Source organism: Bactrocera neohumeralis, chromosome 6 (assembly GCF_024586455.1).
Source record: "Bactrocera neohumeralis isolate Rockhampton chromosome 6, APGP_CSIRO_Bneo_wtdbg2-racon-allhic-juicebox.fasta_v2, whole genome shotgun sequence".
Lineage (NCBI taxonomy): Eukaryota > Metazoa > Arthropoda > Insecta > Diptera > Tephritidae > Bactrocera > Bactrocera neohumeralis.
Genome location: NC_065923.1, coordinates 865,441 through 876,234, shown reverse-complemented (window position 1 = coordinate 876,234; position 10,794 = coordinate 865,441). Strand labels below are relative to the sequence as shown.

The following is a 10,794-nucleotide window of genomic DNA, read 5'->3' as shown; positions in this document are numbered from 1 at the left end:
TTAAGATATATTTTTTGTTTGCAAAAAGTCACGATCTCTTCTGCTTTGAATTTCAGTAAGGGCTTAAGTAACCAGTTAAATTGTGATAGCGTTTTCATGGATTTGTTCCTAAGCTTAAACCAAATTCAACTTTTCTTTGCCGTATTCGATGCGTTCCTACTCGTTTGCTAAATTTGAGCTTTCTTTCGTTTTTTGTGGAAAATTGTATCAAATTGAACGCAACACAGTTTTACATGTCTCATTAAGATGATATATTTTCTTTCTACTATTTAAGTTTTTATTCAATATGTCACTCTCCTACTCTCCAAATTTTGCCAAATCAAGCACATTTTTCGTTGTTATTTAAAATGCATTTCAAATAAAGTTAATGAAAGGACGGAAAATTGCAGTTATATTCGTGAGTGCAGCATCAGATGTGAGTAAATATTTAGTCGATGCCTGTAAATTCGTACAATCGTCAATTATCTTTATAGTGTTAACAATAAATACGAGTAGTAAGGAAATAGAGAATTAATTGTGCAAAGTAAGACTGACGAGGTGTGTTATCTGCTTGTCGTTCTGAGGCTCCTTAATACTCACAAATGTACATTTGTACAGAAAAGTGTAGTTGTTGTAATATATATATATTTTTAAAGAGATTACAATGTATTATAGTATAGTCTGTACTATACATGCATATGATGGCATAGTTGCACCCTTGAGATAACAGTTATAGTCGAGTAGTAGAAAATATTAAAAAAAATGAACAACAATAACGTGAAAAAATAATAGTATACAGTTGGCTATCTCTTAAGGACTTCGAAATACTATAATTTGAAAATAATTTAAAAATGAAATTTCAATGAACTTCTCGTTACATTAAATGTAGTAAATAATAATACATAATTTATTAATAAATAAGTCCAAATTAGTTTGTTGGTAGTCATATTTTCAAATTACTTTTTTTTAGATATTGGCAACTCTGCTTAAAAAAAAATATATTTATGAGGATCAAATAGTGTTTAAAAGTAAATATTAATCTTTGGAACAAAATAATTGTGTAAACATTAAAAATTTAACAGTAATATATTATAATATAATTATAACAACAACAAAAAAATAAATTATAATTAAATTGTTAATTGTTAAAACCGCTCTTAAAAAAACAATAATTCATTGCGCGAATTACACGACAGTAAGTAATTTCCCGTAATATTTAGAATATTATTAATACAAATTAAAATACATAAACAATTTGATAAATAAATATTAGGTTGATTGAAAACCCTCTCAAATATGCCTATAAAATTAATTAAGAAATTTTTTATGAAAACAATTTTTTTTTTTAAACTATTTTTATTTCTTATAAAAGAAAAAAATTAAATATAAAGAACTTCAACAATCAAATGCTTTATGTTTTAATACATCCATATGTATATAAATAAACACATACAAAACTTATGGAAATGCCCGAGAGTCTTGTATGATATTAACTGTGTACATATGTAGATACATACATACATACATACGTATTAGGGAAATAAAAAGCAAAATGAGAAATAATATTTAATTTCTGAATATTGCAATTACTACATTTTTACATGCTATTTGTATAAATTTTTCAACAAAACAAATAATAAAACAATAAAATGCCAAAAAATAATAAACAAATTTAAAAGTTAAAAATTAAAACATAAAATTAACTAATGAATACAAAATTTAAATGAATTAAACTATAATTGAAATATGGCAAGGAAAAGGCAAACATAAAAATAACCTTACCAAATCTATATATTAAACTCAATGAATAAGCATATACGTGAATTATATGCATTTATATATACATACATACATATAATATTATATATCATATGCATATAATAGTAACACATAACATGCTGTTAGCAATATACATATATGAAATTAGTTAAGTTCGACAATTGTATATACATATGTATTTTTATTAAAAGTATGTTAAGTAATATATAGTAGGTTAAACAGAACACTCATTTAAAAATATCTATAATATAGATCAATATGTTATTGACATTGATATTAACATAATTATAAGCCTAAAATATCCAAATTAAAACAAAATAGTATGAAAACGATGGTAATCAGAAGAAAAGTGTGTACAGATATTTAGTTTGTAATATAAATAGAAAATAGAATAATGTATGCATAAATATTAAAGCAAAGTGGTTTAATTTGAAACGAGAGTATATTGCATAGCATATACGGTATACTAGCTTGATTGAGAACTTTCATTCGAAGGACTAAGCATCCATCACGAAGTATTTACTGCTATAAATTCCATGGCTTTTGTGTTAGGTAACGCTTACCGCTTTAAACCCTTCTTCTGTTGCTGTTCGGTCAGCCGATATTGTATTTTTCTTGACTACCATTAAAAACTCAAGAGCTTTTTTGAGACGGACTCGTTCATTTAAACTGCACGCGCAAACCGAATCGATAAAATGTAAAAAATTTAACAACAATCTCAATTGAAATTTTGCGTTTCCCTTAGAATCACTGCTATGGAATCGTTGAAAATGTTGCAGAAGTTTTAGAAGAATCTAATTTATCATGAATACAAATATTTGAGTTGCACAAAACATTCAGTGAAGGTAGTGAAGTCACCAAAACAGTCCTCTATCCGTCTCTGTTAATGACGATAACATCAAAGATAGCAGAGGACCTCAACATCTCTTATAAATCGACTCACCTCATATATAGTTTTGGGTATGAACCATATCAATGGTAGACTAGAAAATTTACTTGACACAGTAGCTGACGACCGACATTCATCAAACGCATCATTACCGATTTCGAAAGTGAGTTTTTATTTTGTATGGATAAAAATGTTCCTTTTTTATTAGTCCGGATCATTTTTGATCAGATGTATACTTGCTAACTCATGTATGCTCAGATTGGATCCGACGTTTAATAACCAAAGATGCGTTAGGCATTTAATAGAAAATTTAGTTTTTTTTGTTTGTTGTATGTTTGATGCTTTCTATTAGCGATATTCTGCTCTGCATAACCGGTGCCCAGAATTTATACCGCGTCAATCAAAAGGCATGGCGAAGATTTGACAGCTGATGACGACCTTGTTTGCAAACGGATTTACTATATCAATTTTGTCAGTGTGTTCAGCAAGGTTTGTTATTTTATCATATTCGTTTCACTTAAATCATAAAGAGCGTAACATCTCATATTGCAAATGCAAAAAGTCATTAAACCTTGTGACTGCAATAATTCGAAGGCGTGAGAGTTCCTTACCTTGATTTTTTTCAGTTTTCTGATCATAATCCAAAATTGCTGGACACTCTAAACTATTAAAAACGCTCAACCAAGTTCATAATTGTATATGTACGTAGTATATACATTTATTTAAATATTATTCTCATTTTTCTTTTTCTTTATGTTTTACAATATATATTTGTATATTGTATATATGTATGTATATATTTATTAGTAGTTTATGTAATAATTCTTATGCATGTAACTGATTTCTATTTATCGAAATTGTGAGTGTAACATACGCGTAAGTACTGTATGTATGATAGTAAATATGTATATATGTATGTGTGTGTGTTTTTGTTCTTTATTGTTTTTCACAGAAGAAATTTTCGTTTATTGACTCAATTAAAAATATGCATTTATGTTTGTATGTAATTGCATATAATTGTTTTTTTGTTTTGTTTTATTTAGTTGATTTAATTAAATCGCCTTTTCTTTCTACAAATATCAACAAATTTGACTTACAATCTTCAAATCTTTCGAAAGCTATTCTTTATTTGTTTTGAAGTCGCCAACAATTCTGGTGAGCTTTAGATTCATATGCTTTTTGTGTGTACGTGTTTGTGCATTTGATAGCAAGGAAATCAAGTTGAGCTACATACGTATTTGCTAAAATAAATGCGTTGATGGAAAGATTTTTAATTTAGAAAAAAATTTAGAATTCTAGTGACACTAAAAGAGTAGTATATTTAAATAGAGAGTAAAAAACTTAAGCATATATAAATGGTGTGGAATGAAAGAAGAAGAACTCATGAAGGTGCCCTACCTTGAAAAATGTTTTTGAAAATTCACAAAAAATTTAAAAAATTATAGAACTGAATTTTTGCATTTCATATTGCTATTTGTGTAATGAAATTTTTTTGAATTTTTATAACTTAATTGTATTTTTTTTATTTAATCTGTTATAGCTGTAATTATTTTATATGCATATATAAACATATTTTTTTTTGTTTTTGATTTTTTCTTTTTTTATGTATTGACATGTATGCTTTTGTTTGTGTTTTAATAGTACTAGCTCTTCGAAAACTTTTGATTGCTATTGTTTGGTGTTAATTGAGTTTTTGAAAATGCGTGTAGTTTATTTTAGAATAATGTACTTTTCGAAAAAATCAACAATTCATTATCTGTTTTGAGTTTGCTTAAAAAAATAGTTTTAGACATGCTTTTCTCACAAGGTCGCTCCACTGTTCCTTTCTTAAACATTAAATATATTTAAATGATTTTTCAACATCTTTTACATATCACTCATTTCTAAAGCGCGCATTCCGACATATTCCTACAACTTATTTCTCTCACATTTTCTATACTATTTACACTCTTATTTGTTATCGAAAATTATAAAAAAAATTTAATGGGTTCTTTTTGGTGAAATAAATGAGCATTCTTCTTATTTTCAAATTTTTTATTTTCAGAAACAAGAAAGAAATGTTTTTGAAAAACTATATTTGTTATAAAAAACGATTTTGATTTTCATGTATGCATGTATTTATATTGCAAAAATATTTATTAACCGATATTAAACTATCATCTTAAGTAGAAATTGAAAGCTTACAACTAATCATAGTCAGTAAGAACTTATAAACATATATTAGCACACATATTAATATTTACTTGCTTATTTATTATAAATTAGTTTAAAGTTTAAGAAATGTACAATTAATAATATATAATATTTCTTTAATGATTAATGAAATGAGCTAATGAGTTTTTAACATAACCACGGACGGTAATGATTGCGAGGGGGATAAATTAGAACATAATATTTTTTTTCATCTTATTATATACCATTATAATGATAAATTCTGAAAGTTTATTTTTGAGTTGTATATATAGTTTTCTGCTTTCCATTCACTACTGAATCAAACGTTGACAATGAATCCATTTTTTATAAATAAAATGAGGAAAAATTTGTAGACCGTTGATTATAACAAACTTATTGAATAATTATTAGAACTCAAACTGCAATTATAACTCTGCTCCAGCTCCAGCTTCAGCTTCTCATTATTATTTGTTTTTTTTTTTCTTATTTTATTCAAATATTCTTCAACATTATAATTTCATTTTCTAAAAGCTTTTAAATTCCTACAAATTTTTTAAAATGAACATCAAATACCTTATTAAAAATTGTTCGAATTTTTGTTATATTCGCTCGAAGAGAACCTTACTCTTTACTTTCCAGAGAAAAGAGAAAAATGTGAAAAAGTAATGAATTATATGAAATAGTATAATTTATTAAATTTTTGTAAAACAAGACTCATTTTAATTAGTTTTTTATAAAGCAGTTAAAAATACGAAAATGGAAGCCATTACTCTGGAGCGCCATTGGAAAAGGTAAGTTTGCGGTGTTCCTCAAAACTTCGTTGACTTGCTGATAGATCATTAGAAATTATCATTCGTTAATAAATTGTTTTCCTAGGTAACTCCGAGACGGTTTTTCCAAATGTAATTTTTGGCTTTTAGCGAAAATATCACGCAAATTTATTATTGTAAAATAATTTTTTTTTTAAATTTGAAAATAACCCTCCGGAAAAAGTGCAGTGCGTTGGAACAATTTATAAAGGGTATCATTTTGAAAACGTGAGTTTGGATGAAAACGCCCCAAAATTTTGAAATCAGATGTTAAACGTTTATAAGTCAGGTATGAAAATACTCATGACTTCGTCAATTTTGCTCTAATCGATTTGACGTTTTGACACAAAATTCACAAAAATTAGAAAATTAGAAAAATTAAAAACATTAAAATATGAATAATAATCTTGTAAAAAAAATATTAAATTGATGTAAATATTTCGTCCAAGTTTATCATCCATGCTTTGACTTGAAATTTTCGAATAAGCCTACTTCTTCAACTACAAATCTAAAAAACTATTTGGATCAATAGAACGGGCGAATTGTGTTTTCACGAATACTTCTGACTATGATAACTAAACGACTATTACTAATTATTCTCCTAAGTAATTGTTGTTGCTCAATTAATTTGGAATAATTTGAAACTTTATATATTTTTTGTTTCACTTCATTTTTTATATAATTTAATTATTTTCTTTAAATAAACACGAGCTTGAGAGTACATATCACCCGCTAAAAGTACTCACTTCACACTTGTTGAAGACAACATTTTTATTTTTTTTTTATTTGTGTTAACGTGTGTTTGGGGGAAAATAAGCGTAAACCACAAACCAGCACTAGCAATTTCTATGCAATAGTAGCACAGCGCATCCATTTTATGAACCAGTCAATACGAATAGCTTACAGCTTACTCTATGTATATATCTTCAATCGGATATGCTGTTTCTATGAATTTCTGATAGAAACGTTGAAATGCTCGACTGCAAAAGTAAGCAAGCAACAAAATTAAAAACATTTTTTTAAGCAATTAAAAGTAATAAATTATTTTAACTCACCCCACGGCTTCGGCTACGGGGCGTGTCGACTCAGAGCCCTTGAAGACATGACATGCGAAACGTTGCACCGTTGGATGCTTCGTTATGAAGCCAATAAAGCGATGATCACGTGGATGAAATGCACAGAATGAGACATTCTTTAGTGAGTAGAAGTAATCGATGCAGGGTTTCTTGTCCTTCTTCTGTAAGTAAATAAAAAAATTACAACGGTCACCAATTCGTTTTTGATTTTCATGGAATTGATACACCCAATAACTTACATTTGGTCCCGAACGGTCTACCATGCGCAAACCCTGATCCGACACCTCCAGTATGCACACTTGACCGGCTGGTGAGTTGCCATATTCACCAACAATCTTACGCACTGCTTGGCACACAACACCGGTTCCCTTGTGAGCTAATGTCTCTACCGAACCCAAGTAACCGAGTAAATAACGCTCCTTCTTCACCTGTTGCACCGTCGGATCGAACTCATTGTAATCCAAATCAACCGCATAGGCTGAGGGAAAAATACCCTGTCGACCAGTGCGCAGATTTACACCCTCACACCAGAGATCGTCAGCCTCTTTTTGTACGTAAATAGCATCGCCAATTTCAATTTCGATTTCATCATGATGACGAGGTATAAACTTGTGTAAGCCACGATGTGTAGCTTCAAGCATTTCCAGTTGGGAGAAGGGCACACCACCGAATGGCTGAGGAAATGGTGATTGTGAAACGGGGGAAGTGATTTGTGGTGACATACTTTTGAAATCATTTGGGGAATGTGCTGTACTGTGGCCACTATCCACATCGCCCAAACTCTGTAAACGTTCGGAATCTGGACTGGAGTCCTCATCTAGTAGATAACCACATTTCAGTGTCAAAAATGAGCGTTGATTATTTCGTACTGTGGTGCCACCATTTAAACCGTTCAAATTGCCGTTAACAGTATTGCCTGTGATGGCGTTATTGTTGTCGTTCGATTGATTGCGCCCATTATTCATTTCGTCAGCCAATGTAGTCTGCCCATATCCACCACCTAAAAGATGTAGAATGGAAGCTGCAACGAATGCGTTCGAGGAGCACATTAAAAACTCACTACAAATAACAAACGTCTCCAATTGGTGCAAATGATAGTCGATGCAAATTTTGTTGAAAGGAAATGAAAAATGTCTACGGAAGAGATGACTACAGTATGTGGTGGGTATAATACGTCTATCACAATGATTATCATTCTTAATGACTAGACTTTAATTCATTTTGTAGGGGAATTATTCAAACTTTAATCTTGTCTCGTCTAATATACTTGTATTGTCATCTCGAGTATGAATAATATGCTTGGCGCAAGCTTTAAAATGCTAGGTTAGAAAGATTTGCATCATCCCCCTTTTTACCAAGTGGTAGTGATAAACGATATTGAATTGACCTCCCCATATGCTCTTATTAATGGAATAACGAATCGTTGAATCATAAAATTGGCGAAGGAAATTTTTCGTATCAAATGCAATGTGAATGAATGAATGATATGCATGAGTGAGAAGTCGTTCCATACAGATCATCAGATTGTGAACTTCAAATGTGCTGGTAAGTAAGAAAAGCATCGAGTAGAATGTTCAAAAATTCTGAAAAAAATTATGAAAAACGGCCGTCTATTGGCTAGATTATTTTAAAATTTGTTGAAATCTATACTTAGATTTTGTAGAAGACTCAACAATATACCGGAATTCGAAGCATGAGCATATCTAGAAAAAAATTTTGTAAGCGTTAGTACAATGAGAGAAACAAATTCCGTCTACTAGTTGCATTCTACACTGAGCAATATACATATGTAGGCTCAAGAAGCAACTGTCGAATATGGGCATAGCCTCTTGTGCGAACTGCCGATTATGCGATCTGGAGTCGGAAACTATTCAGTACCTGATTCTAGATTGCACTGCAATCTGTGGACGCAGGTTTACGGTTTAAGTTTCTGGAATTCATCAGAGTGCTGCGCCTTCGGGAGTACGTGTATAGAGGGGAGGGCACAATGGTTCTTGGGTCGCAGTATAAACCTCTATTAAATTCTATTCTATTAAAGCGTTAGAGTATTTGTGTTGAGTTATTGCATGTCAACTATGTACAACTTTAAACTACAAATTTCAAGTACACAAACAGATCACAAGCACTAAAACAGTAAAACACGAATGATTATTACATACAACTGGATGTATGTATGTATGTACAATTGGAACCACTACTCGGAACTTACATTTCTTATTCTTTGGTATTTCCGGTAATTTTCGTCGACGTCGTTGTTGCTGCTGGGTCGCACCAATTGCAGCAGCTGTATTGGGAGAAAGTAATAATTGCGAACCGACTACGCAATCAGTGCCGGTTGTATTGCCCGTGCCAGCACCTGTACCAATGCCAACCAGGCCACCAATTGCATCCTGATGATTCAACGGATGATGACGATGTGAATTGAAGGAGTCATTTGTGTCCAACGAGCCATCCGAAGAGAGCGATACCACCTTAAGACCGTCACCGATTTCATCATCCTCTACTTGACGCTGCAGTTTTGTTGTTTCACAGCAAAGATCTCCACCGCCGGCATCTTCCTGATCAGAGGCATCACTCTTCGAAGATGGAGAATCCTCGAGGTCGTCATTCGGTATTAAGCTGCAGAGGTAAAGTCATATAAGTGTACTCGTATATATTTAAATGAAAATCGCTAAGGTTATTCATGTAGTATACAGTTAGGAATCCATGCAATGCGAAGCCGGTGAATCGAGTACGATTTTTGGAGTTTCTTCTCAGAAATTATTTTGTACAATTGATTTTTCATTCACAGAAGACACGTACTGAGGCAGGCACTTACGCACAAAAACACACGCACACACACATAAGAAGTGGACGACACGAAATATGTCAAAACACTGCACACACGCACGTCAACCGCTGAAGAGTCGTACTATTTAAGCTATGCTTGTGCGGAGCTCTCAAGTGCCACGCTATATGTATCTGCATCCACACATCCATTAGCACTTTATAATCATAAATTTTTGTTTGTTTGCTGTAGAACTACTTACGAATAGAATGTATGGGCGTTATTTTTCTTTTGGCCAGGGCTCATATAAGTTTGTATCTGATGTGGCTCAAAGATGGGCCTGTGGAACTCCTCGAATTCGCTGTCTGCCATGATGCTTTAACGTTGCTCCTCTACGCTCTATGTGTCTATTAATATTATGGGCTTATCCTTGCTGGTGTGTGTGTGTGCGGGCCAAGTCTTTTGCTGAATACCAGATTCCGTAATTCAATCAATTTTTTTATACTTTCAACACTCACAAATACAGCACACCCGCTATATTAGCACACACTTGTATCGTTGTATTTGCGATAATTAAAATTTTGCGCAGCGATTTTGTGGAATAATTGAAGTATTTAAATGATTTTTGCGAAAAAATTATTTGTGTGCCCTCTTTGCCAAAGCAAATCAGGCGTCGAATGACTTTTTCACTCTTCGATCGATAATTTCCTTTTCGTTTTTGTTGGCTTGTCGCTCGGCTGATTTGGCTTCCACTTCGTTTGGGTTGCAGCAAATGTCCATGGCAGAGACGGTGAGCGCCTTGGAAGTGACTTTGATGACTAAAGTGTAGCGGGGTTGTCGCAACAACAGCGGCGGGTGGCCGTTCTCACTGCTGTGCTCAGAGCAGTAAGAGGAAATTTAACTGTAAAACCGTTAAATTGGGTTTGAATAAAGAGCGGATTTGGGTCGTGCGGGAGGTGGCGCGATTTTACTCAAGCGTCCTGTTGTGTGTTCGGGGTTTTGCGTTGCTGTTTTTGTTTACAACAGCAGTGCCACCACATTCCCCGGTCTCGGTACGACATGTGTTCAGCTGTGTCAGAGGGTTGTTTGGGGATGTTTTGGGATATTTAAATGTCACTTTTGCAGAAGCTCGACAGTACGATAAGTAAGTAGCTGAGCCACATTTGGGCTCTGTTTACAACAATGAAGAGACGAACTTACGAAAGAATTCAGCGAAAAATGTCAGATTGTACTGGCAAGCAAGCATGCGCAGTGTGGAGTGTAGTATAGCCATTCGTGCATAAAACTGACAGTTGTATAAATTTAATGTTATTCGAATTATAA

At 32.3% G+C, this 10,794-nt stretch overlaps 1 protein-coding gene across 2 annotated transcripts; it reads right to left on the bottom strand.

Moving 5' to 3' along the window:
- Positions 1–3,333: 3,333 nt before the first annotated feature.
- LOC126763266 (JNK-interacting protein 1) lies at positions 3,334–10,269 on the bottom strand. 2 transcript variants are annotated; one of them, XM_050480580.1, is made up of 5 exons: positions 9,734–10,269; positions 8,914–9,323; positions 6,944–7,725; positions 6,684–6,865; positions 3,334–6,608 (listed from the first exon to the last, which is right to left on the bottom strand). In XM_050480580.1, exons 1-5 carry the CDS (start codon positions 9,841–9,843, stop codon positions 6,536–6,538), a joined length of 1,557 nt encoding a protein of 518 aa, XP_050336537.1. In that variant the 5' UTR covers positions 9,844–10,269; the 3' UTR covers positions 3,334–6,535. The 2 variants fall into 2 exon arrangements, with proteins under 2 accessions (XP_050336537.1, XP_050336538.1); XM_050480581.1 differs by having other exon boundaries at positions 6,944–7,704.
- Positions 10,270–10,794: the final 525 nt, after the last annotated feature.

Bases quoted from the DNA above. Each gene is read 5' to 3' on its own strand.
- LOC126763266 (XM_050480580.1), bottom strand. From the start codon at position 9,843: ATGGCAGACAGCGAATTCGAGGAGTTCCACAGGCCCATCTTTGAGCCA. The intron at 9,324-9,733 runs GTAAGTAGTTCT...TTACCTCTGCAG, and splicing joins AACGCCCATACATTCTATTC to CTTAATACCGAATGACGACC. The intron at 6,866-6,943 runs GTAAGTTATTGG...ATTTACTTACAG, and splicing joins TAGACCGTTCGGGACCAAAT to AAGAAGGACAAGAAACCCTG.